The sequence below is a fragment of the Chiloscyllium punctatum genome, chromosome 33 (genome assembly GCF_047496795.1).
Source record: "Chiloscyllium punctatum isolate Juve2018m chromosome 33, sChiPun1.3, whole genome shotgun sequence".
Classification (NCBI taxonomy): Eukaryota; Metazoa; Chordata; class Chondrichthyes; order Orectolobiformes; family Hemiscylliidae; genus Chiloscyllium; species Chiloscyllium punctatum.
Genome location: NC_092771.1, coordinates 24967760 through 24994648, shown reverse-complemented (window position 1 = coordinate 24994648; position 26889 = coordinate 24967760). Strand labels below are relative to the sequence as shown.

Genomic DNA, 26889 nt, shown 5'->3' with positions numbered 1-26889 from the left:
GACCTCTATAAGGTCACCCCTCAGTCTCATGCAACGTAGGGACAGAAGCCCCACTACCTGAAACCTGGAGGAAGAATGCCTCATCTTCCGCCTCAGAACACTTCAACTCCAGGGCATCAATGTGGACTTCACCAGTTTCCTCATTTCCCCTCCCCCGACCTTACCCCAGTTCCAACCATCCAGCTCAGCACCGTCCTCATGACCTGTCCTACCTGCCAATCTTCCTTCCCATCTATCCGCTCCACCCTCTTCTCTGACTTATCACCTTCATCCCCACCTCCATCCACCTACTGTACTCTTAGCTACCTTCCCCCCAGCCCCACCTCCCTCCCATTTATCTCGCCACCCCGAAGACTCCCTGCCTCATTCCTGAAGAAGGGTTTTTGCCCAAAATGTCGATTTTCCTGCTCCCTGGATGCTGCCTGACCTGCTGTGCTTTGCCAGCACCACTCTGATCTTGACTCTGATCTCCAGCATCTGCAGTGTCCACTTTCGCCCAGAGGCCCCAGCCTGTCGTATACAAATGGGCTGTCCCTTCAGCGCGCATCACATTACAACAGAAACCACACTTCGTTTCCTCAGTTACAGTAAAGCACTTTGGAATGTCATGAGAAGACATCGTGTAATCAAGCCTTTCTTCCTTCAGGATTTAATCCTGTCCCTTACCTGGCCTCTCTCTGGATTGCACGGTTGAACGTCTTTTAGACCGCTCCCCCCAGCTCATTCTCCTCCTGGCCAGAATCTCTTCCGGTTCCCTCGTTTGTGCCTTTTCAAGGGGAAGGCTGTCTGTGCATCTTTTTGGCTTTGTTGACAGAAAGATGACTGGGTCATCCGAAAAGGATTCACTGTTATGTGACTGGAAAAGGAGACAGACAGACAGACAGACAGAGAGTGGGCTTGCATTAATAAATTCTCATATTAGTCACTCAGTAGGCCGGCAAACCTCCTGATCCCCCAGGATACAAGAAGTCAAAGCAAACAGCACAACCACATCCGTCTCCATTTATAGACTCACACTGGGCTCAGACCCAAGCTGGGAAAAGTCCCTCGGTTTCCATTGCTTTGGCATACCCTGTACAAATCAGCTTCCTACACCACACCTCTCTTAGAGATACTCTCAGGCTGTGTAGCAGAACTTTATTTCTCAACAGTCATTTCGAAAAAGGAACATGCCCTGCATCTCTACACTGAAGGCCACTATGTATCGGACAGCTCAGAAACCCTGCTGATTGATCTGCCTATGGGGCTGAAGCACTCTGAACCTATCCGTCCCATCTGACTTGTAGCCAAGAAAATAAAGTTGCTGCTTTCATTGGTGGTCATGTGGGCAGAGCACTGTGCGGGTGGGGATGGAATATCACTCAATATACACAAACTTCCAACCTGGCAGCAACTCATTGGCTGTGATGAGAGCTGGAAGGTGCAGTATAAACAGGGGCTCTCCTCCTTTCAGATCTCTCTGTATTGGGAACAACGTGTTGGGAGACAATGAGGATCCAGTGTTGCCTGAGGCACTGTTGTCCACAGCAGGGTCTAACACCCAGCCTCATCTGGCAATACCAGCCTTGCACAACGGCACTGTTAATGGATCGTGTCTGCAGTCACTGCTGTAGGGGAACTGGGCTAACTTTACAAACAGAGACTGTCTCACATAATTCCCCATAACTCTGTATGGAAAATAAACCCGCAATGATTAGGTGGCTCGGTTGCTTTTTCAGCCTGGAGTTTGATTAGATTGTGATTAGATTCCCTCCAGTGTGGAAACAGGCCCTTCAGCCCAGCCAGTCCACACCGACCCTCTAAAGAATAACCCACCCAGACCCATTTCCCTCTGACTAATGCACCTAACAGTATGGGCAATTTAGCACAGCCGATTCACCTGACCAGCGCCAGGGGCCCGGGTTCGATTCCTGCCTCAGGCCACTGTCTGTGTGGAGTTTGCATATTTTCCCCGTGTCTGCGTGGGTTTCCTCCAGGTGCTCTGGTTTCCTTCCACAATCCAACCCAAAGATGTGCAGGGTCAGGTGAATTGACCATGCTAAATTGCGCATAGTGTTAGGTGCATTAGTCAGAGGTAAATATTGGGGAATGGGTCTGGGTGGGTTACTCTTCGGAGGGTAGGTGTGGACTAGTTGGGCCAAATGGCCTGTGGATTGTGAAGGAGATGGAGTCAGGTGGCACTGAGCTATAAAAAGCGAGAGTCACCGTAGACCTACCAGACCAAAGGGCAACTCCCTTGTTAAAGAGAAACAGACAACCGGGTGCGGCTTTAACCCAAGGGTCAGCCCGTCTCAGGGAGAGGTTGAGAAAGAGAGTCCTTTGGGGTAACCTCAGTTGGTGCAGGAATTGAACCCACGCTGTTAGCAGTACTCTGCATCACCAACCAGCCATCCGGCCAATTGAGCTAACCGAACCCCTAGCCATAATAACACAAATTCTCAACATGGATTCCAGGCTCCATGAAGCTGCACAGCATCAAATCAAACACAGGTATGGAGTGACACTTACTAATCAGCAGCCAGCACCCTCTACCTCAAGCGATCGATCAGGGCTCCATTTGGAGGAAGCCCTGACAGGAGCAAGAGTGGAGGATGGAGAATTTTCTAACACACCCAGAAACATTAATACACAGCTCTGGAGTAGGTGGGGTATGACTATGGACCACCTAGCTCAGAGATTTGGACACTACCACAGTGCCACAAACTCCGGGTGGGGGGTGCTGGGGGCCCTCAATATCCATCCCAGTGCCTGCCCAGGATCACTGGAAGTGACAGAGCTGGGTAAATACTAGGACAGAGCTCTAGATAGCCTGTGGCAGATGGGCAAGGGCAAGAAGAGAAATTAACCCTTGCTTATCTACGCACCATTGGTGCTTCGGTCCATGGCAGTATTGATTGTAGTCTCTATGGAGACCACAATGTCTCTAAAGAGACAGTCCAGTTTCCACATTAAAGATACTCTCCATCTGCAGCACCAACTGCAGTGGATGGTATTCCAAACCCAAAATGCCACTCAAACCTGGGCCGTGGGCCATCTCTAGCAGCAGAATTTCATTTAACACAGTCTGAAACCTCCACTCTACCACCATCAGAACAGTCCTGGTTCAGTGGAGAGTGCAGGAGAGCATGCCAAGGGCAATACCAGGCCTGGGGAAGCTACAACACAGGACCACTCTCACGTCAAACTGGGGAAGTAGCAAACGTTAACGTGACAAGTGAAATAGTAAGGGCCAAGAGAGCCAACAAACCAACAGATCAGGAAGTTGAAAGCTCTGCAGTCACAGAATCAACACAGGAAGACGCTGCCTGGCCCCTCATCTCTGTCCATCTCCCTAGCTTTTCACCACAGCCCTGAAAATTTCTCTCATTTGGTAACTACCCAATTCCCACAACTGATTCCACCTGCAGCACACACACACAGACAGCACACACCCTCAGATCCTCACCGTGCGCTGGATCATTTTACTTTCATTCACCATCATCATCCCCCTCCCTCTGGTTGTCCAGCGATCTGACAAAGTTTCCTGTGACCTCCTCTGCCCAAGTTCCTCAGGACTTTCAGCACCCCGATTAAATCCCCTGCTCCACCTTCATAGAGTCCCCACAGTGTGGAAACAGGCCCTTCGGCCCAGCAAGTCCACACCCACCCTCTGAAAAGTAACCCACCCAGACCCATTCCCCTACCCTATTACTCTACATTTACCCCTGACTAATGCACCTAGACATCCCTGGACACTACGGGCAATTTTGCACAGCCAATTCGCCTGACCTGCACATCTTTGGACTGTGGGAGGGAACCGGAGCACCTGGAGGAAACCCACGCAGACACAGGGAGAATGTGTAAACCCCACACAGACAGTTGTCCAAGGCTGGAATCGAACTCGGGTCCCTGGCGCTGTGAGGCAGCAGTGCTAACCACGGAGCCACTGTGCCACGCCAAGGAACAGCCATGGTTTCTCCAGTCCAACCACATAATTTTGCTTGTGTTAGTTAATCATCGACAGTGGGCAGCATTCCACCTGCAGCCCAGGACTTCTCCTCAATATCACCCAGTGATAGGAACTCATGCAGTGGGCAAGAATCTGGGCTCAGGCTAAATCAAGGCTGAAGCATTTGCAATCAGCTTGAGCCAGAAGGCCCAGGTGGATGACCCATCTCGGCCTCCTCCGGTGCTCCCCACCATCACAGGCACCAGTCTTCAGCCAATTCGATTCACTCCCTGCAACATTAAGAAGCAGTTGGAGCCACTGGATAATGCAAATTCGACTAGATTCAGATACATTTAAGCAACACTTGGATAGGCACAAGGATGATAGTAAAATGTAGGGTATGTACGCTTGTTTGATCTTAGAGTAGAATAAAGGCCTGCACAATATGTGGGCGGCACGGTGGCACAGTGGTTAGCACTGCTGCCTCACAGCGCCAGAGACCCGGGTTCAATTCCTGCCTCAGGCGACTGACTGTGTGGAGTTTGCACATTCTCCCCGTGTCTGTGTGGGTTTCCTCCGGGTGCTCCGGTTTCCTCCCACAGTCCAAAAATGTGCAGGTCAGGTGAATTGGCCGTGCTAAATTGCCCGTAGTGTTAGATGCAGGGGTAAATGTAGGGGAAGGGGTATGGGTGGGTGCGCTTCGGCGGGTCGGTGTGGACTTGTTGGGCCGAAGGGCCTGTTTCCACACTGTAAGTAATCTAAGTAATATCAAGGGCCGAAGGGCCTGTACTGTGTGTACTGTTCTCTGTTCTAAAGTACTGAAGACCTGTGCATCAGAAGTACTCAGGGACCCAGCCAAGCAGTTCCAGTACAGTTACAACACTGGTATTTACCCGGCAATGTCCTGTCGACAAAAAGCAACAGATGTAATTATCTGTCCTAGCAAGCCACACTTACACAGCAATCCCCTGCTCAGTGATGCCCAGCCTGGATTCCACCAGGGGCACTCAGCTCCTAACCTCACAACAGCCCTGACCCACACAACAGAGCTGGGCACTAGGTGTGAGGGGAGAGTGACTGCCCTTGATCATGTGTGTGGCATCAAGGGGCATTGGTAAAATCATCATTAATGGGAATTCAGAGGGCCTCTCTGTTTGTCACAGGGGAAGAGGGTAGTGACCCATCAGAGGATCAATCCCCTCAGCCTCAAGAGCTCCTCAGAGTGGTGTCTGAGGACCAAACACTTTCATCAATGAGGGTCTGAAGTCGAAATGTTCACTGGACAAATGTACACTGCTCAGCACCATTCGCAACTCCTCAGATACTGAAGTAGTCCATGAGCAATTGCAGCAAAAACCGGGCAAAATCCAGGTTTGGGCCGACAAACATCAAGGAACATTCATGCCACACAACTGCCAGGCAATGACCATCTCCAGTAAGAGAAAACCCAATCATCAGCCCTTGACATTCAATGGCACTACCATTAATTCGCCCACTATCAATATCCTGGAGGTTTATCTATGACCAGGACAAGCTGTACTGATAGAATCGACGTTTCGGGCATGAGCCCTTCTTCAGGACCTGCTGTGCTTTTCCAGCAACACATTTTCAGCTCTGATCTCCAGCACCTGCAGTCCTCACTTTCTCCAAGCTGTACTGATACCCAAAGAGGAGTCAGATTGGACTTGAACATTAATGCTGTTTCTCTCTGTCTCTGCACCGATGCTGCCAGACCCGCTGAGTCTCTGCAGCACTTACTGCTTTTATTTCAGATTTCCAACATCTACAAGTAGCTTGCTTTTATTACAGACAAGAATGTGTTGCATTCCAACTACAAATACTATTACAAGACAATAAAAGGGATGCAATCTTGTTTTAGTGCCTTCTAGATTTTTTCCCGGTTCCCTGTTCAGCATGGATGCACTAGATACCCAGGGATGTCACATTCCTTTCAACTTAACATCGGAAGCCACGGTCAGCCAATTAGTAACAGTCTTCTTTCCTTAAATCCCAGAAAGCTGCTGCTAGGAAAGCTTCTCCACATGGAATACTGGTTCACATTACTGCACAGGCTAGTCTTCAATTCCTGGGAGCCTGAAGGAGATTCCTGGAAATTTGATTGATTGCACAATGCTTGTGATTCTTCAAATACTGAAGCAGTCTGTGCTCAAACGCAGCATGATCTGGACACTATCCAGGCTTGGGCTGACAAGTGGCAAGTAACACTCGTGCCACACAAATTCCAGGCATTGACCTTCTCCGGTGAAAGATAATTTATCCATCACTCCTTGACATTCAATGCCTTACCATCATTGAACCCCCCACTATCAACATCCATGGATTACCATTTATCAGAAGCTCCACTGGACTGACCATATCAATACACTGGCTGCAACAGGTCAGAGGCTAGGAATACAGCAGCAACTAACTCATCTCCTGACTCTCCAAAGCCTCATCTACAAGGTACAAGTCAGGAGTGTGATGGAATGCCCTCCACTCACCTGGATGGGGGCAGCCCCAACAACACTCAAGAAACTAGACACCATCCAGGACAAAGCACCCACTTGATTGGCACCACATCCACAAATACCATTCCCTCCACCACCAGCACTCAGTAGCAACAGTGTGTACTATCTACAGGATGCATCGCAGAAGTTCCCCAAACATCCTCAGACAGCGCCTTCCAAACCCATGACCACTTCCATCTGGAAAGTCAAGGGCAGCTGATATATGGGAGAACCACCACCTTCAAGTTTCCCTCCAAGCCACTCACTATCCTGACTTGGAAATACATCGCCGTTCTTGCACCGTTAACTAAGCCAAAATTCTGGAATTCCTTCCCAAAGGGCATTGTGGGTCAACCTATATCACATGAACTGTAGCAGTACAAGACAGCAATTCACCCCCCACCTTCTCAAGGGGCAACTAGAGACAGGCAATAATTGCTGGCCCAGCCCGCCGCGCCCATTTCTCACGAGTGAATTAAAAAGACACTTGCTAACCTTCGACGAGTGCGTCTCAAAGTTTCGTCACTGATAAACGACAGCAATGTTAACACCAGATTAAGTAGTTATTTAAAGCCTTCTCATCTCCCCATTCACTTGTCAGAACAACCAACCCCAGATGGTGTAAGATTTAAAGTCTGCTATGCAAATTCTCACAAACCCGTATTTTCGATATTCAGATAAACGCAATGTTTCTACAAAACCATTCTGAACGAGCATTTCTGGGCTGGGAAAGAATGACACAATGGAGATAATTCAAATACTGAAAGCAGAGAATCGAGTTTTAAAAAAAAAATCAACGCAACGGCCTTGCCATAGTGAAAGTGAAACTGGATAGAATATGATTTGAATCCATTTCTTACACCAGCAACCCAATTAGACAGGAGGTTGAGGTTTGTGTGTCACCGGGGACCGAAGCAGGTGCATTCTGTAGTAAAGATGGAGGTACTTTAATAAACCCCATGAACATCCTGGATATAAAACTGGCTGAGGGAACAGAGACGCAGCTGCACTGAACAGTGGGCTTTTCTCACGCTGAAAGCCTAGAGTGGAGATACTCGGGGGTCCAGTATTACCACCGATGAATTTGCAAAACTTCTGTGAGGAGGACATTCTGAGAAGCCATAAAACTTAGAAGCAGCAGTAGGCCAATCAGCCCACTGGGTCTGCCCCACCATTTGATGAGATCATAAGTGGTCATGATCCTCATGTGACACAGTGCAGCGTCCCTACTCGTTCTATCCAGAGGGTGACGTGTGTATGGAATGAGCTGCCAGAGGAAGTGGTGGAGGCTGGTATAATTCCACCATTTAAAAGGCATCTGGATGGGTATATGAATAGGAAGGGTTTAGAGAGGGTATGGGCCAAATAAGACAGATTAACTTAGAGTATCGGGTCGGCTTGGACAGGTTGGACCGAAGGGTCTGTTTCCGTGCTGGACATCTCTATCCCTGGACCAAGGCCAGATTCAAGCCCCACCTACTCCATAGGTGTTTGCTAACAACTCCGAACAGGTTGGTTATAAAGATAATTGTCAACTCTACATTCCTGCCCTCTTCCAATAACCCACAGCTCCGTTACAGGTGAACATCTCAGCCTTGAACATACTGAACGACCCAGCCCTGACAGCCTTCTGGGGTGAAGAACACCACAGATTCACTCACCTGGGGGAGGGGAAGAAATTCCTCCTCATCTCCGTCTCAAACGCGCGACCCCCCCTTCTTTATTCTGAGAGTCTGGCCTTTGGCTTCATGAGAACATGGACAGTACGGCAGACGGGGCAAACATGTGACAGATGTAGTTTAACAACAGAGAGGTGTGAAGCGAGGAGGGACAATAAAAAACCGACAGGTTAAAGTTTTTAAGGGGGGGGAGGCAGTGACAAGACACCTTGGGGGTTACACGTGCACAAATCACTGAAACCAGGAGGACAGATTGGGAAAGCCGTAATAACCGGGCTCCTGGGTTTTGTAAATCAAAGGACAGGATGTTCCCTAAAGCGCTCTGCTAGGAGGCGCCCAGTCTCCGAGACACCCGCACCAATCAACCAAACCGCCCCGTGGCCCAACATTTCAACTCCCCCTCCCACTCTGCCGAGGACATGGAGGTCCTGGGCCTCCTTCACCGCCGCTCCCTCACCACCAGACGCCTGGAGGAAGAACGCCTCATCTTCCGCCTCGGAACACTTCAACCCCAGGGCATCAATGTGGACTTCAACAGCTTCCTCATTTCCCCTTCCCCCACCTCATCCTAGTTTCAAACTTCCAGCTCAGTTACTGTCTCCTTGACTTGTCCGACCTGCCTATCTCCTTTTCTACTTATCCACTCCACCCTCTCCTCCTTGACCTATCACCTTCATCCCCTCCCCTACTCACCCATTGTACTCTATGCTACTCTCTCCCCACCCCCACCCTCCTCTAGCTTATCTCTCCACGCTTCAGGCTCACTGCCTTTATTCCTCATGAAGGGCTTTTGCCCGAAACTTCGATTTCGCTGCTCATTGGATGCTGCCTGAACTGCTGTGCTCTTCCAGCACCACTAATCCAGTGCCTGAGAATACAGCAGAGGCAGATCCATTGATTTGATCTGATTTAATATTGTCACATGCACCTCGGTACGGTGAAAAGTTTTGTTTTGAGGCAGGTTATACCATACAGCGTGCATCAGGATAATGGAACAGAGCGAGGAATACAATGTTACAGCTGTAGAGAAGGTGCACAGAGAGAGAGAGATCAACATTAGATTTTAAAATGTGTAGGGTCCATTCAGAAGTCTAATTTAAACAGCGGGGAATAAGCTGTTCTTAAATCTGTTAGTACGTGTGTTTAAGCTTTCGTATCTTCTGCCTGATGGAAGAGGGTGGGAGAGATTATAACCGGGGTGGGAGGGGTCTTTGATGATGTTGGCTGTCTTCCTGAGGCAGTGGGAAGTGTAGATGGAGCCAATGGATGATTGGTTTGTGTGATGGACTGGGCTGTGTTCACAACCCTCTGCAGTTTTGTAGGTTCCTGTACACAGCAGTTGACAAACTAAGCTGTGGTGCATCCAAATAGGATGCTTTCTATGGTGCATCTATAAAAATTGGTAAGAGTCTTTACTGACATGCCCAATTTCCTTTGCCTCCTGAGGAAGTGATTTTGAAAAGGGATCAACAAGGAATCAAAAGAATTTACAAAACAATGGAGCAGTGTGATGGAGTCGATCCTGCTGAGGGATAGCTCGAAAGGTCTCCCTCTGTGCTTTAACTGTTTTTAGATTAGATTCCCTACAGTGTGGAAACAGGCCCTTTGGCCCAACCAGTCCACACCGACCATTCAAAGAGCAACCCACCCGGACCCACTTCCCTCTGACTAATGCACCTATCCCTATGGACAATTTAGCATTGCCAATTTACCTGGCCTGCACATTTTTGGACTGTGGGAGGAAACCGGAGCACCCAGAGGAAACCCACGAAGACATGGGGAGAACGTGCAAACTCCACACAGACGGTCACCCGAAGCTAGAATCGAATCTGGGACCCTGGTGCTAACCACTGAGCCACCATGCCCACGGTGTTCTTGGATTAAATTCTATTAAAGCAACTTGACAACTGAAAGAGGAAAAAGGACGTTCTATTTAATATACAGAATACAACTGCACTATGGAGCGCCAGTCCTGTTAACTGTTCCCTCTAACTGCCACAATAAAAATATGCCTTCATATAGTACCTTTGACTTAGCAAAACGTTCCAAGGCATTTATACAGAAGTTTTACCAAACCAAAATTTGACACCAAATTAACAAAGGAGACAAAAAGAGGTAACTTTAATCCCAAGCAACCTTCCAAATTTTTCAATGACACCAAATGCCGATTGTTTTATCATCAGACTGAGGACAGGAGGAGGACCTGAAACGGTCAGGTCCAATTCTCTCTTGATACAAGACCAATCCCTAATGGGATGAACAAAGATGATGTTGATAAATAGCAACCAGCATTTCAGCAGCGATACTCCACAACACATGGACAAAAAACCTGGTCCAAGAAGTAGGTTTTGTGTTTTTCTTTGGGGGAGGGGGAGGGGTGGGGGAGGTAGTGTTGAAATAAGAAACGTCACAGAGAGGTTTGAGAGGAAATTTCCTTCTTTAGTGCCTGGACAGCCACAGAGTGTGGAGTTTGTAAGTTAGCTCGCTGAGCTGGAAGGTTTGTTTTCAGACGTTTCATCACTGTACCAGGTAACATCATCAGTGAGCCTCCGGATGAGGCATGGGTGGTGTAGCCCACTTTCTATTTGTGGGTGGATGGGTGATATCATTTATGGTTCAGACAGACAGGAAACTAGCCACCAGGATACACAAACACCAACCAGCCACCAAAAAGACATGACTCAATATCACTAGTATCCTTACACACAGATGAAGTAGGACACCACTTCAACTGGGACAACACATCCTTTCTAGGACAGGCTAAACAAAGACACGTGGAGGAATTTCTAGAAACCTGGCAGTCAAACCAGAACTCCATCAGTAAACACATCAATTTGGACCTCATTTACTAACCTCTGAGAAAAAGAACCAGAAATGATATCCTCCACTTTAACAGACCATGACACAAATAGAAAGCGGGATGGACCACCAGCGCATCACCAGAGGCTCACTGATGATGTTACCTCGCATGGTGATGAAATGTCTGAAATCAAACCTTCCAGCTCAGTGAGCAAAGTTACAACCTGAACCTCAACCTGAGCTACAAATCTTCTCAAAACCCAAGTGTGGAGCTAGGGTGGGCCTGGAAACTAGAGGTCAAAGTCGGAGGAATGTAGAAATCTCCATGGACTGTCGGGAAGGGTTACTGGGTCAGATTTGTAGGACATTTGAGGGCATTCTGGCTCAGTTTGCAGACAATACAAAGATAGGTGGAGGGGCAGGTAGTATTGAGGAGGCAGGGAGGCTGCAGAAGGATTTGGGCAGGTTAGGAGAGTGGGCAAAGAAGTGGCAGATGGAGGACAATGTGGGAAAGTGTGAGGTAGGAAGAATAGAGGCATGGACTATTTTCTAAATGGGGAGAAAATTCAGAAATCTGAAGCACAAAGAGACTTGGGAGTTCTAGTCCAGGATTCTCTCAAGGTAAACTTGCAGGTTGAGTCAGTAGTTTGGAAGGCAAATGTATCGATGGCATTTATTTCAAGAGGACTTGAATATAAAAGCAGAGCTGTACTTCCGAGGCTCTATAAGGCTCTGGTCAGGCCACATTTGGAGAATTGTGCGCAGTTTTGGACCCCATAATCTCAGGAAAGATGTACTGGCCCCGGAGCATGTTCAGAGGAGGTTCACAAGAATGATCCCAGGAAAGAATACCTTAACATATGAGGAATATTTGAGGACTCTGGGTTTCTACTCAATGGAGTTTAGAAGATTGAGGGGGGATCTATTTGAAACATACAGAATATTGAATGGCCCGGACACAGAAGATGTTGGGAAGATGTTTCCATTGATAGGAGAGATTAGGACCCGAGGGCACAACCTTAGAGTAAGGGGAAGACCCTTTAGAATGGAGATAAGGAGAAACTTCTTCAGCCAGAGAGTGGGGAATCTATGGAATTCACTGCCACAGAGGCTGTGGAGGCCAGTCATTGAGTATACTTAAGACGGAGATAGATAGGTTCTTGAGTATCAAGGGGATCAAGGGTTATGGGGAGAAAGCGGGAGAATGGGTTTGAGAACCTTATCAGCCATGATTGAAGGGCAGAGCAAACTTGATGGGGTGAATGGCCTAAATCTGCTCCTATGTCTTATGGTCTAACATGCTGTTATCAACATTGTCTGAGATTCACTATATTAAATACAGGCACAGACATCACATTCCAGAGAATTCCTCTCAAGACGGTCATTAGTCTGTGGAACTCACTTCCTGAGACCACAGTGGAGGCTCAGTCATTGAATCATACAATTCTTACAATGTGGAAGCAGGCCTTTCGGCCCATCGAGTCCAAACCAACCCCCTGAAGAGCATTCTTACCCTCTTACCCTATCCCTGTAATCCTGCATTTCCCATAGCTAACCCGCCTAGCCTACACATTATGGGCAACTCAGCAAGGCCAATCCGGCTAACCTGCACATCTTTGGCTGAGTCAGGCAGACTGACAAGGGAGTGAAATGGTGAATGGGGAGGTGGGAAAAAGGAGTTGAGGCCACATTCTGACCCGCCATGAATTTCAAGAATGGCTTGCAGGAGCGAATGGCCAGCTCCTGGCCCTAACGCCTCTGGGTTGGCTCTTGGATGAGGCAAGGCAAGTGGATTTATTTGAACTTCAAAAAACTGTAATATGGTAACAGGCCATTCAGCCCAACCAGTGCGTGCTGGTTTCTGGTTTCTACACGTGCAATAACCCTAACCCCACATGCTAGCTCTGTCCCTTCAGTCCCATTTTCTTCAGCCATTCATCTGGAAACTACCTTTAAACATTGAGCCAGGGATCATGTCAATCACACACTCCAACACTGCATTCCATTTCTGTGTTTAGAAAAGCTCTATCCTAAATCGTTTAACCGTATGTTTACTCACTGTAAATTATTTAAAGCATTGTGTTGGCTTTCCCCATCTCGCTTCACCTGTAAATCAACCTGCAGTTTCTTTTCTGCTGATTAAAACACACCCAAACTTGCTGAACCTCAGAGGTTAACCATGATTTGGAGATGCTGGTGTTGGACTGGAATGTGCAAAGTTAAAAATCACACAACCATAACCACTATAACCTGGTGGGGTGTGATTGCTTAACTCAGAGGTTAAAGGTTAGTCAGGCAGAGACCAGGTTAGTCAGAGTTATATTCGTTGGGACACATCACAAAACTCCTAACACACTGACTATCTCTTCCCATATAATACACCCCGAGTCAGGCACCACACCCACAGTCATATTCACACTTCAAAATGCCTGAATCAACATATAACCGTTCCCCATTCTCTAGTTGCCTTTTGTCTCAGGCATTCTTGCCAGAGCTTTCCAGGTGATAAGTGTTTGCATCTCTCCTTTTATTGCATTTCCTTGTATTTGGCAGATTCCAAGAAAATTAGCAATTTAGTCTTAAAGAAACAGAACATAACGAGTATTACATATTAAATAAAATGGCTTAACATATTGTCAGACTTGCCTCTGGGCTGCACCATAACAGATTGTTTTTTTTGAGAGAAGGACCAGGCCTACCTGATTAGATTAGATTAGATTAGATTAGATTACTTACAGTGTGGAAACAGGCCCTTCGGCCCAACAAGTCCACACCGCCCCGCCGAAGCGTAACCCACCCATACCCCTACATCTACATCTACCCCTTACCTAACACTACAGGCAATTTAGCATGGCCAATTCACCTGACCTGCACATCTCTGGACTGTGGGAGGAAACCGGAGCACCCGGAGGAAACCCACGCAGACATGGGGAGAACGTGCAAACTCCACACAGTCAGTCGCCTGATCATGCACAGCATCATGAAGATATACACTGTCACCCTCTTTGTTTTTGAGGGCTCTCTCTTGCCTTTCCCCCTGCAATCTACAATCAAAGAAATGTTCCACATACAAACAATCCACAGCTTCCTGCCACTTGCCTGGTGAGAATTCCTCTCAGTGTTTCAACACTGACTTGATTGACACCCATTCCTCAAATGCCAACACATTTCAAGCCTGGCTACTTGTCAGAGGTTCTATACCACTTCCAATAAAATGAAAGGTCGTATGAATGTGAAGACGGACTTACAAAATATTTCCTCTTTGTTTTGCATTTCAATGCTAATCTGGAACTGACTCAACAACCTCTGTGTTTTCAGTTGTTTCATGTTTTTGGCCTGACTCCCATGAAACCAATTAAACTGCTTTTGCAGCACAGGGGATTACTCAATAGCAAAAGGCAATCGGCATTAAAAACAACATTGTTAGTGGGAATGTGGGTGCCATTGGCTGGACTAGTGCTCATTATCTGTCCAGAATTGCCCCGGAAAAGACGTTGGTAAGACACCATTCTTGAACGGCTACCGTCCACGTGGAGACAGTCATAGAGCTGGTAGGAATGATGCAACAGCGAATGTAGATCCAAGTCAGAGTGGCATGTGACTTGGAGGGGAACTTGCAAACCAATTCCCTTTATCTAAGACCATTTCTCATTCTAGTAGCAAACGTTGACGATGTTGGATGGATTAGCTCCAATGAGAGGGAGGGACCCTGGCAGATTCACTCAAGCATGGCGTAGACAATACAACAATCCCCATGACAACGCTCAAACACCTCTAGGCAACTGTCTCTGTGAAATATCTTCAGGCCTCTTCTTGGTTTACATCAACACTGTGGTACACCTCACAGTCACCGGATGTACTGTTTTCCTCGAAAAACGTATTAAGTCACGGCGCTTAACCGTTCTGAATAGTCACAGTCGGAGGTCAAATGCGTGTTTAACCCTCTCTGGGCCATCAACAGCAAGACGCCCACTAAATGGATCCATGCACAATGACTGCTATGATCGACTGATCCAGGTTTGGAAGTCACGGTTGCGCCTGGCTCTCAAAGCTCCATGCAACAAAATCAACAGTGAGGAGGACGAGCGGCCTTGGTCATCAGGAGGTCACGTTCAATAGACAGACACACTTTGACACGGAAGTTAACACATCATTGGAGAGCTCCGGCTGACACTGTGTGAATGGTGAGTGTGCCAGCAGGAATGGATCTCCATAACACACAACAGCAGAATCTCATCAATCTCACTGAATAGCAGAGCAGACTCAATGGGCTGAATGGCCTCCTTCAGCTCCTATATCAGAGGATCCCTGCAGTGTGGTAACAGGCCCTTCAGCCCAACAAGTCCACGCTAACCCACTGAAGAGTAACCCACCCAGACCCATTCTCCCTACCCTATATTTCCCCCTGACTAAGGCAGCCAACCGACACATCCCTGAACACTATGGCCGATTTAGCACAGACAACTCACCCTAACCTGCACACCTTCTGGTGGCTGGTATTGGTGTGTGGGGTGGGAAGCTTGTTTGGGAAGAGCGTACAGATGGTAACCAGTGGGTAACGTTTTTCTGCAAGGTAGGGAGTTTGTGCTCTTTATAACAGTGTGCGTTATGTCTGTGAAATGTGACTGTGGGATCGTTTCAGAGAGAAAGAGGAAGTGTAAAGTACATTCAGAACTTTCATTGATTGTTAACATACTCTGAGATTCAAAAGACAAAAAGCAATCTAACTGTAAAGTGATTTAAAAGATGTTCCTGAGATTACGTGGCCATTAACTTCAGAATTGCGTCATTAAATTTAAATGACAAAAACAGCAGTTTCTCTGTACCGAATCAACTTCTGCTAGCTCCCCTCCATTTCAGCTTTATCTGACTCCTGAAGAGATTCAGACAACACAGAGACAGACCCTTCAGTCCATCCCATCCATGCCAACCAAGTTTTATAAAAGCTAATCTATGTTAGGCCCATGTACTCCTAATCCTTTCCTATTTGTGTCCAAATACTGTTTAAATGTTGTAACTCTACCTGCATTTACCAGACCATCTGGTGGCTCAGTCCACACGCAATGCACCCACTGCGTGAAAAAGTTGCCCCTCAGGTCCCGATCAAATCTTTCCCCCTCTCACCTTAAAAATATGCTCGCTAGTTTTGAATTCCCCAACCTTAGAAAGAAAACCTTTACTATTCACCTTATCTGTGCCTCTCATGATTTTATAAACCTCAATAATATTATTGCCATTTATTCTGCCTCTAGTCCACGAACAGGAAGATTTCGGGCAACAATAGGTTACAACTGTATTTAATGTGCTCTCGCAAAAGGCATTCCCAACGGTACATCACACTATTCTCACGGTTTGGAATTAGCTTAGACTCATAGGATCCCTAGAGTGTGAAGTAGGCCACTCAGCCTATCCAGCCCACTCTGACCCTCCAACGAGCATCCCACCCAGACCCACACTCCCACCCTATCCCTGTAACCTTACAGTTCACAAGGCTAACGCACCTAGCCGGCACATCCCTGGATATTATGGGCAATTTCCCATGGCTATTCCACCCAACTTGCACATCTTCGGAATGTGGGAGGAAACCGGAGCACCAAGGAAACCCACGTAAACACAGGCAACTTCTGCCAATCTGATCAATTACAAGCAAATCTGAGAATCTCAAACAGAAGGAAAGACATTGCAGCTGCTGAGAGACTGAAACATACTCCATAAATACCACATGCATCAGTGCATCTGACAACATACATTACACATTAGATACAGAAAGAATCCCAAGCAAGGGTCAGCACCAGTCAGGAACCAGCGAGGGTCAGCACCCGTCAGGAACCAGCGAGGGTCAGCACCCGTCAGGAACCAGCGAGGGTCAGCACCCGTCAGGAACCAGCGAGGGTCAGCACCCGTCAGGAACCAGCGAGGGTCAGCACCCGTCAGGAACCAGCGAGGGTCAGCACCCGTCAGGAACCAGCGAGGGTCAGCACCCGTCAGGAACCAGCGAGGGTCAGCACCCGTCAGGAACCAGCGAGGGTCAGCACCCGTCAGGAACCAGCGAGGGTCAGCACCTGTCAGGAACCAGCGAGGGTCAGCACCCGTCAGGAACCAGTGAGGGCCAGCACCCGTCAGAAGCCAGCGAGGGTCAGCACCCTTCAGGAACCAATGAGGGTCAGCACCGATCAGGGACCATCGAGGGTCAGCACCCGTCAGAAACCAGCAAGGGTCAGCATCTGTCAGGAACCAGCGAGGGTCAGCACCCGTCAGGAACCAGCGAGGGTCAGCACCGATCAAGGACCAGCAAGGGTCAGCACCCGTCAGAAACCAGCAAGGGTCAGCACCCGTCAAGGAACAGCAAGGGAAAGCACCCGTCTGACACCAGCAAGGGTCAGCACCCGTCAGGGACCAGCGAGGGTCAGCACCCGTCAGGGACCAGCGAGGGTCAGCACCCGTCAGGGACCAGCGAGGGTCAGCACCCGTCAGGGACCAGCGAGGGTCAGCACCCGTCAGGGACCAGCGAGGGTCAGCACCCGTCAGGGACCAGCGAGGGTCAGCACCCGTCAGGGACCAGCGAGGGTCAGCACCCGTCAGGGGCCAGCGAGGGTCAGCACCCGTCAGGGACCAGCGAGGGTCAGCACCCGTCAGGGACCAGCGAGGGTCAGCACCCATCAGGGACCAGTGAGGGTCAGCACCCGTCAGGAACCAGCGAGGGTCAGCACCCATCAGGGACCAGTGAGGGTCAGCTCCCGTCAGGGACCAGCGATGGTCAGCACCCATCAGGGACCAGCGAGGGTCAGCACCCATCAGACACCAGCGAGGGTCAGCACCCGTCAGACACCAGCGAGGGTCAGCACCCGTCAGGGACCAGCGAGGGTCAGCACCCGTCAGGGACCAGCGAGGGTCAGCACCCATCAGGGACCAGCGAGGGTCAGCACCCATCAGGGACCAGTGAGGGTCAGCACCCGTCAGGGACCAGCGAGGGTCAGCACCCGTCAGGGACCAGCGATCGTCAGCACCCGTCAGGGACCAGTGAGGGCCAGCACCCGTCAGGGACCAGTGAGGGTTAGCACCCGACAGGGACCAGCGAGGGTCAGCACCTGTCAGGAACCAGCGAGGGTCAGCACCCAGGTAAAAACAATAACTGCAGATGCTGAAAACCAAATGCTGGATTAGTGGTGCTGGAAGAGCACAGCAGTTCAGGCAGCATCCAACGAGCAGCGAAATCGACGTTTCGGGCAAAAGCCCTTCATCAGGAATAAAGGCAGTGAGCCTGAAGCGTGGAGAGATAAGCTAGAGGAGGGTGGGGGTGGGGAGAGAGTAGCATCGAGTACAATGGGTGAGTAGGGGAGGGGATGAAGGTGATAGGTCAGGGAGGAGAGGGTGGAGTGGATAGGTGGAAAAGAAGATAGGCAGGTCGGACAAGTCAAGGAGACAGTTACTGAGCTGGAAGTTTGAAACTAGGATGAGGTGGGGGAAGGGGAAATGAGGAAGCTGTTGAAGTCCACATTGATGCCCTGGGGTTGAAGTGTTCCGAGGCGGAAGATGAGGCGTTCTTCCTCCAGGTGTCTGGTGGTGAGGGAGCGGCGGTGAAGGAGGCCCAGGACCTCCATGTCCTCGGCAGAGTGGGAGGGGGAGTTGAAATGTTGGGCCACGGGGCAGTTTGGTTGATTGGTGCGGGTGTCTCGGAGATGTTCCCTAAAACGCTCTGCTAGGAGGCGCCCAGTCTCCCCAATGTAGAGGAGGCCACATCGGGAGCAACGGATACAATAAATGATATTGGTGGATGTGCAGGTGAAACTTTGATGGATGTGGAAGGCTCCTTTAGGGCCTTGGATAGAGGTGAGGGAGGAGGTGTGGGCACAGGTTTTACAGTTCCTGCGGTGGCAGGGGAAAGTGCCAGAATGGGAGGGTGGGTCGTAGGGGGGTGTGGGCCTGACCAGGTAGTCACGGAGGGAACGGTCTTTGCGGAAGGCGGAAAGGGGTGGGGAGGGAAATATATCCCTGGTGGTGGGGTCTTTTTGGAGGTGGCGGAAATGTTGATGGATGATTTGGTTGATGCGAAGGTTTGTAGGGTGGAAGGTGAGCACCAGGGGCGTTCTGTCCTTGTTACAGTTGGAGGGGTGGGGTCTGAGGGCGGACGTGCGGGATGTGGACGAGATGCGTTGGAGGGCATCTTTAACCACGTGGGAAGGGAAATTGGGGTCTCTAAAGAAGGAGGCCATCTGGTGTGTTCTGTGGTGGAACTGGTCCTCCTGGGAGCAGATCCAGCGGAGGTGGAGAAATTGGGAATACGGGATGGCATTTTTGCCCCTCACCCATTGTACTCGATGCTACTCTCTCCCCACCCCCACCCTCCTCTAGCTTATCTCTCCACGCTTCAGGCTCACTGCCTTTATTCCTGATGAAGGGCTTTTGCCTGAAACGTCGATTTCGCTGCTCATTGGATGCTGCCTGAACTGCTGTGCTCTTCCAGCACCACTAATCCAGTAGAGGGTCAGCACCCGTCAGGGACCAGTGAGGGTCAGCACCCGTCAAGAACCAGCGAGGGTCACCACCCGTCAGGGACCAGCGATGGTCAGCACCCGTCAGAAACCAGGAAGGGTCAGCACCCAATAGACAATAGGTGCAGGAGTAGGCCATTCTGCCCTTAGAGCCTGCACCACCATTCAATATGATCATGGCTGATCATCCTTAATCAGTATCCTGTTCCTGCCTTATCTCCATAACCCTTGATTCCACTATCCTTGAGAGCTCTATCCAACTCTTTCTTAAATGAATCCACAGACTGGGCCTCCACTGCCCTCTGGGGCAGAGCATTCCACACAGCCACCACTCTCTGGGTGAAGACGTTTCTCCTCATCTCTGTCCTAAATGGCCTACCCCTTATTTTTAAGCTGTGACCTCTGGTTCGGGACTCACCCACCAGCGGAACCCGTCAGACACCAGTGAGGGTCAGCACCCTTCAGGAACCCGCAAGGGTCAGCACCCGTCAGGAACCAGCGAGGGTCAGCACCCGTCAGGAACCAGCGAGGGTCAGCACCCGTCAGGGACCAGCGAGGGTCAGCACCCGTCAGGGACCAGCGAGGGTCAGCACCCGTCAGGGACCAGCGATGGTCAGCACCCTTCAGGGACCTGCGATGGTCAGCACCCATCAGACACCAGCGAGGGTCAGCACCCGTCAGGAACCAGCGAGGGTCAGCACCCGTCAGGGACCAGCGAGGGTCAGCACCCATCAGGGACCAGCGAGGGTCAGCACCCGTCAGGGACCAGCAATGGTCAGCACCCGTCAGGGACCAGCGAGGATCAGCACCCATCAGGGACCAGCGAGGGTCAGCACCCGTCAGGAACCACCGAGGGTCAGCACCCGTCAGGGACCAGCGAGGGTCAGCACCCGTCAGGGACCAGCGAGGGTCAGCACCCGTCAGGGACCAGCGAGGGTCAGCACCCATCAGGGACCAGCGATGGTCAGCACCCGTCAGGGACCAGCGAGGGTCAGCACCCGTCAGGGACCAGCGAGGGTCAGCACCCATCAGGGACCAGCGAGGGTCAGCACCCGTCAGGAACCAGCGAGGATCAGCACCCATCAGGGACCAGCGAGGGTCAGCACCCGTCAGGGACCAGCGAGGGTCAGCACCCATCAGGGACCAGTGAGGGTCAGCACCCGTCAGGGACCAGCGATGGTCAGCACCCGTCAGGGACCAGCGAGGGTCAGCACCCGTCAGGGACCAGTGAGGGTCAGCACCCATCAGGTACCAGTGAGGGTCAGCACCCGTCAGGAACCAGCGAGGGTCAGCACCCGTCAGGAACCAGCGAGGGTCAGCACCCAATAGACAATAGATGCAGGAGTAGGCCATTCTGCCCTTCGAGCCAGCACCACCATTCAATATGATCATGGCTGATCATCCTTAATCAGTATCCTGTTCCTGCCTTATCTCCATAACCCTTGATTCCACTATCCTTGAGAGCTCTATCCAACTCTTTCTTAAATGAATCCAGAGACTGGGCCTCCACTGCCCTCTGGGGCAGAGCATTCCACACAGCCACCACTCTCTGGGTGAAGAAGTTTCTCCTCATCTCTGTCCTAAATGGCCTACCCCTTATTTTTAAGCTGTGACCTCTGGTTCAGGACTCACCCAGCAGCGGAACCCGTCAGAAACCAGCGAGGGTCAGCACCCGTCAGGAACCAGCGAGGGTCAGCACCCGTCAGGCACCAGTGAGGGTCAGCACCTGTCAGAAACCAACGAGGGTCGGCACCCGTCAGGAACCAGCGAGGGTCGGCACCCGTCAGGAACCAGCGAGGGTCAGCACCCGTCAGGGACCAGTGAGGGTCAGCACCCGTCAGGGACCAGTGAGGGTCAGCACCCGTCAGGAACCAGCGAGGGTCGGCACCCGTCAGGGACCAGCGATGGTCAGCACCCGTCAGGAACCAGCGAGGATCAGCACCCATCAGGGACCAGCGAGGGTCAGCACCCGTCAGGAACCAGCGAGGGTCGGCACCCGTCAGGAACCAGCGAGGGTCAGCACCCGTCAGGAACCAGCGAGGGTCAGCACCCGTCAGGAACCAGTGAGGGCCAGCACCCGTCAGGGACCAGTGAGGGTCAGCACCCGTCAGAAACCACCAAGGGTCAGCACCCGTTAGATACCAGCGAGGGTCGGCACCCGTCAGGAACCAGCGAGGGTCAGCACCCGTCAGACACCAGTGAGGGTCAGCACCCGTCAGGGACCAGTGAGGGTCAGCACCCGTCAGGGACCAGTGAGGGTCAGCACCCGTCAGGGACCAGCGATGGTCAGCACCCGTCAGGGACCAGCGATGGTCAGCACCCGTCAGGAACCAGCGAGGGTCAGCACCCGTCAGGAACCAGCGAGGGTCAGCACCCGTCAGACACCATCAAGGGTCAGCACCCGTCAGGGACCAGCGAGGGTCAGCACCCGTCAGACACCATTAAGTGTTAATATCCATCAAAAGCAGCACACAGTATGAAACAAACCACATGCCCCTTGACTCTGTGGTTGATATGCTCCACAGCACTACAGCTTCGATGAAAGTCACTGAACCTAGTCACTTCTCTCCCAAGATGAGTCACTCCACCTCTGTTCACCAACAAGAGACTGCGACAAGCAGCTCCTTTCCAAAGGTTGTGATTTTTGCTGGATCTGCCTATTGAAGTATATACTTGCTAATAACCAAATGCACAATTGGTAGATTCCCCTCCCGCTGCTTGGAGGCAGATCTTCAATCAGAAAGGAAACTGCTGACCTACATTTTAATAAGCATCTGAACGAATAATTTGAAAAAGGAATTGTTTCTCCCTTCTGCAGAAGGTCCACCCTCTGTTGATGCAACTACATACATTTATATAGACACTTTAACACATTAACAGGTCCCCTTTGTGCTGTCAGGGCTGGCTGTGGTGTATTGGTAATGGCAGTGGTTTAGTCACTGGATTTGCTGATGTTCTGGGGTCACCCCTCAGCCTCCGACGCTCCAGGGAAAACAGCCCCAGCCTTTTCACCCTCTCCCTGTAGCTCAAACCCTCCAACCCTGGCAACATCCTTGTAAATCTTTTCTGAACCCTTTCAAGTTTCACACAATCCTTCCGATAGAAGTGCAGAAGATGTGGTGCTGGAAAAGCGCAGCAGGTCAGGCAGCATCCAAGGAGCAGGAGAATCGATGTTTTGGGCATAACCCCTTCTTCAGGAATGAGGCGGAGAATCCACGTTTCGGGCATGAGCCCTTCTTCGGGAATGAGGCGGCATGGAACGTCGATTCTCCTGTTCCTTGGATGCTGCCAGACCTGCTGCGCTTTTCCAGCAACACATTTTCAGCTCTGATCTGCAGTCCTCACTTCCTCCTGATAGAAGTGCAACCAGAATTACACGTAATGAATTGCTCTCTCTCTCTCTCTCTCCATGAATGCTGTCTGACCCGCTGTGACCTCCAGCATTTGTTGTTTTCAGTACAGATTCCAGCATGTGCTCCTATCCGCGTGAATCCCAAACACCCTCTGGGTAATAACAGCCGGCCCAGCTCACATCTCCGGAAAGAATTTGTTATCGAGTCACTGTCAGGGCAGGTATCCAGACGCGGGTTCTAAGGCAGGTCTTAGGGAAGAGAGAGGTGGAGTGGTGCAGTGAGAGAGTTCTCGGTGGGGGCTTTGCTGTTTTACACCACCCACCTGGGATCACAACGCAAACTCAAGCATGATCTGGAGAGGCCGGTGTTGGACTGGGGTGGACAAAGTTAAAAATCACACCACACCAGGTTATAGTCCGACAGGTTTAATTGGAAGCACTAGCTTTCGGAGCGCTGCTCCTTCACAATCACCTAATGAAGGAGTGGCGCTCCGAAAGTTAGTGCTTCCAATTAGACCGGTCAGACTATAACCAAGTGCTGCGTGATTTTTAACTTCATACTTCAAGCAGTCAGCAGCCACACCGTATACACTGCTCCACCACCCACTGCCCCACCCTCACTTATTCCCCTTGACATGTCACCTATTTACAGTGCCACACTGCAGAGAGAGCAAACCCTACTCACCCTGCGGAGGAGGGAGCAGAGTTGGAAAGACAGGGGGTGGGGGGAGGGACAACGTTGCGGGGGTGGGGGTGGGGGGGGGGGGGGGTGTTGTTGTCACGTCACATTATTGAAGCTGCTTAAACAAGAAGAAAGCATTTGGAGTCCCAGGCTTAGAGCAAGCAAGGTCAGTAGTCAGGCCTCAGCTGGGCTGGTGTGTGTCAGCCTGGGGCAACACCTTGTGAAACAGGGTCAAATCCTTCCAGGGAACACAGAGCAGACTCCCCCTCCCCTTCAAAACAGCAAAGGTGTGGGGGCGGGGGGGGGGGGGGGGGTGGATTCTTGGAAAGCTGGGGATGTTCTCTGCTGAGATGGTTATGGGAGGGGGAATGTTTAACCAGGGGGTGAAGGATTTAGTCAATGGGAAGGCATTATTTCCACCAGCAGGAAGGTTAGAACACGCTACTTGACAGGAAAATGAGACAGTTGGCGAGGTTTCTGTAATCACATCAACACACATCGCGGACAGTGGAAGCAGCAATGGTATCTTACAGGATTAGATACATATTAAGGGTGGCACGGTGGCTCAGTGGTTAGCACTGCTGCCTCACAGCGCCAGGGACCCGGTTCGATTCCAGCCTTGGGTGACTGTCTGTGTGGAGTTTGCACATTCTCCCTGTGTTGATGTAGGTTTCCTCTGGGTGTTCTGGTTTCCTCCCACCGTACAAAGGTGTGCAGGTTAGGGCGAATTGGCCATCCTAAATTGCCCATAGCATTCAGGGATGCAGGGATGTGTCGGTTGGGTGCACTAGTCGGGGGAAATGCACAGTAACAGGATAGGGGAATGGCTCTGGGTGGGTTACTCTTCGGAGGATCAGTGTGGACGTATTGGGCCGAAGGGCCTGTTTCCACACTGTAGGGATTCTACGATTCTATATATGAAGAGGCAACTTTTGCAGGGTAATATTGAAACAGTAGGCTGCTGGAACAAATTGTGAAGTTCTTGTGAAGAGCCAGTACAGGCTGAATGGCCTCCTTTTGGGCTGCGATCTTTATATAAAGGTTCAACGATTAATGACGGGCAGAATGGAAATGTGTACTTGCTGTTCTACTCGGGTACTTGCAGACTGTAGGGTATCACACAACCTGCATATTACTGAAATCAGGGACTTATCAGGGTACCCACAGACAGTGCATCCACACAGGCTGAACAGGCAGCTTCCTGCACCTACACACACAACCCCAACCTGCAGTCAGACACAAAACTCTGCACAGAACGATCACCTGCAATGCAGGTGTACAGTCCCAAGCATGCGTGGGTGCATCATAGACAACTCCTCGGTTACATACATGGACCTGCCAGACATCAGACAGACAGCACTTCACAACGGCTAGATTTATGTAACATACACACGGCAGAATATCAGATAACCTGTGCATCACTCAAACTAGGGGTGTGCTCCCACCATATCAAAGCCATTTCTCAGTAAAAGAGCAGATTACAGCCAACAAGCTGTCAATTTGTGTCCCATCCCTTCATCGCCACAGATTTTCACTAACAGCCTACCCAATTCAATAATTCAGTTTTACAAATAATAATTCTCTTCCGAAGTGCAAGTCCCACTGTGTTACCAACTTTGTCTGGTTCAAATGATCAGATAATTCAAAATATTATTTGGCCCAGCCCACAAAGGGTGTGTAAAATGATCAGCAGACCCCCTTGACATGGCTCAAAATCAACTCGACTTTCCTGATCACCACAAAATAAAAAGCAAACAAAATATTAGATTTTACTTCCAGAAGGGAGGGAATTTCTAAGTAAGGAAATCTGGATTGAACTTTGATTGGACTTTACTTGAGGCATTTATGCAGCTACAGCTGTCAAAAAGGGTTCTCTGGAGTCGGTACCCTCCCTCCCACAGACCCGCTCACTCACTCTCCCTCCCTCCGATTCGCCCATTCCCTTCCTCGCCCTACCTCCCTCAAACCCTCTCACTTTCCATCCCTCCCTCTCACTCTCCCTCAGACTATCCCTCCTGCCTTCAGGCTCCCTCCCTCCCTCAGACCCTCTCGCTCTCTCCCAACTCTCTGGTACTCACCCTCTGTCCGAATCTCTGCCCCTCTCTCTCTCTGTGTCCCTGTGGCCCTCTCTCTGCTCCGGGGACCGAGAGCGTGTCTGGGGCAGGATCCCTCTCCGGCTCCGCAGCCCCTTTCCCGGGGGAGGGGAGAGAGAGAGCTCCGGGCGAGCACCTTCAGGAGAAACTGAGCAGCCGCCGGGCGCAGCGGCGTCAGGAAAATCCCCGGAAGTTTCACTCACGCACAGAGAGAGGGAGTAAATTTTCACACACACACACACACAGAAAACTCTCTCTCTCTCACACACACACACACAGAGTAAACTTTCACACTCACACAGAGAACGAGTAAACTTTCACACTCACAGAGAGAGAGAGAGAGAGTAAACTTTCACACTCACGCAGACAGAGGGAGTAAACTTTCACACTCACACATACAGAGAGAGTAAACTTTCACGCACACACAAAGTAAACTTTCACACACACACACAGAGTAAACTTTCACACTCACATACAGAGAGAGTAAACTTTCACACACACACAAAGTAAACTTACACATACAGAGAGAGTAAACTTTCACACTCACATACAGAGGGAGAGAGCAAATTTTCACACACACACAGAGTAAACTTTCACACTCACACATACAGAGAGAGTAAACTTTCACACAGAGAGAGAGAGTAAACTTTCACACACAGAGTAACCTTTCACACTGACATACAGAGTAAACTTTCACACACACACACAGAGAAAGTAAACTTTCACACACACAGAGTAAACTTTCACACTCTCACACAGAGAGAGAGTAAACTTTCACACACACACAGACAGAGTAAACTTTCACACACACAGAGTAAACTTTCACACTCACACGCACGCAGAGAGTAAACTTTCACACTCACACAGAGTAAACTTTCACACAGAGAGAGTAAACTTTCACACTCACAGAGAGAGTAAAGTTTCACACACACAGAAAACTTTCACACACACACAGAAAACTTCACACTCACACAGAGAGAGTAAACTTTCACACTCATACAGAGAGTAAACTTTCACACACACACACACACCCAGAGAGAAAGTTTCACACACACAGAAAACTTTCACACTCACATAGAGAGAGAGTAAACTTTCACACAAACACACAGTGAAAATAAACTTTCACACTCATAGAGAGAGTAAACTTTCACAACAGAGAGAGTAAACTTTCGCACTCACAGAGAGAGAGAGTAAACTTTCACGCTCAGAGAGAAAAAACTTTCACAGAGAGAGAGAGTAAACTTTCACACTGACACAGAGAGAGAGTAAACTTTCACACTCACAGAGAGAGAGAGTAAACTTTCATAGACACACACCCAGAGAGAAAATTTCACACTCACACAGAGAGAGAGTAAAC

The 26889-nt window shown here is 50.1% G+C and overlaps 1 protein-coding gene across 2 annotated transcripts in view; it reads right to left on the bottom strand.

The window, feature by feature from the left end:
• The window catches only part of malt3 (MALT paracaspase 3), a 142523-nt gene extending 116658 nt beyond the window's left edge, over positions 1-25865 (bottom strand). The window contains exons 1-2 of one of the 2 annotated variants that reach the window (XM_072553158.1): positions 25518-25865; positions 667-856 (exon numbers count right to left, since the gene is read on the bottom strand). In XM_072553158.1, coding sequence (XP_072409259.1) covers positions 667-724 — 58 coding nt within the window. In that variant the 5' untranslated portion in view covers positions 725-856; positions 25518-25865. The remainder of the gene's footprint in view (positions 1-666; positions 857-25517) is intronic. The other variant, XM_072553159.1, reaches the window with a different exon arrangement.
• Between the last annotated feature and the right edge of the window lie 1024 nt (positions 25866-26889).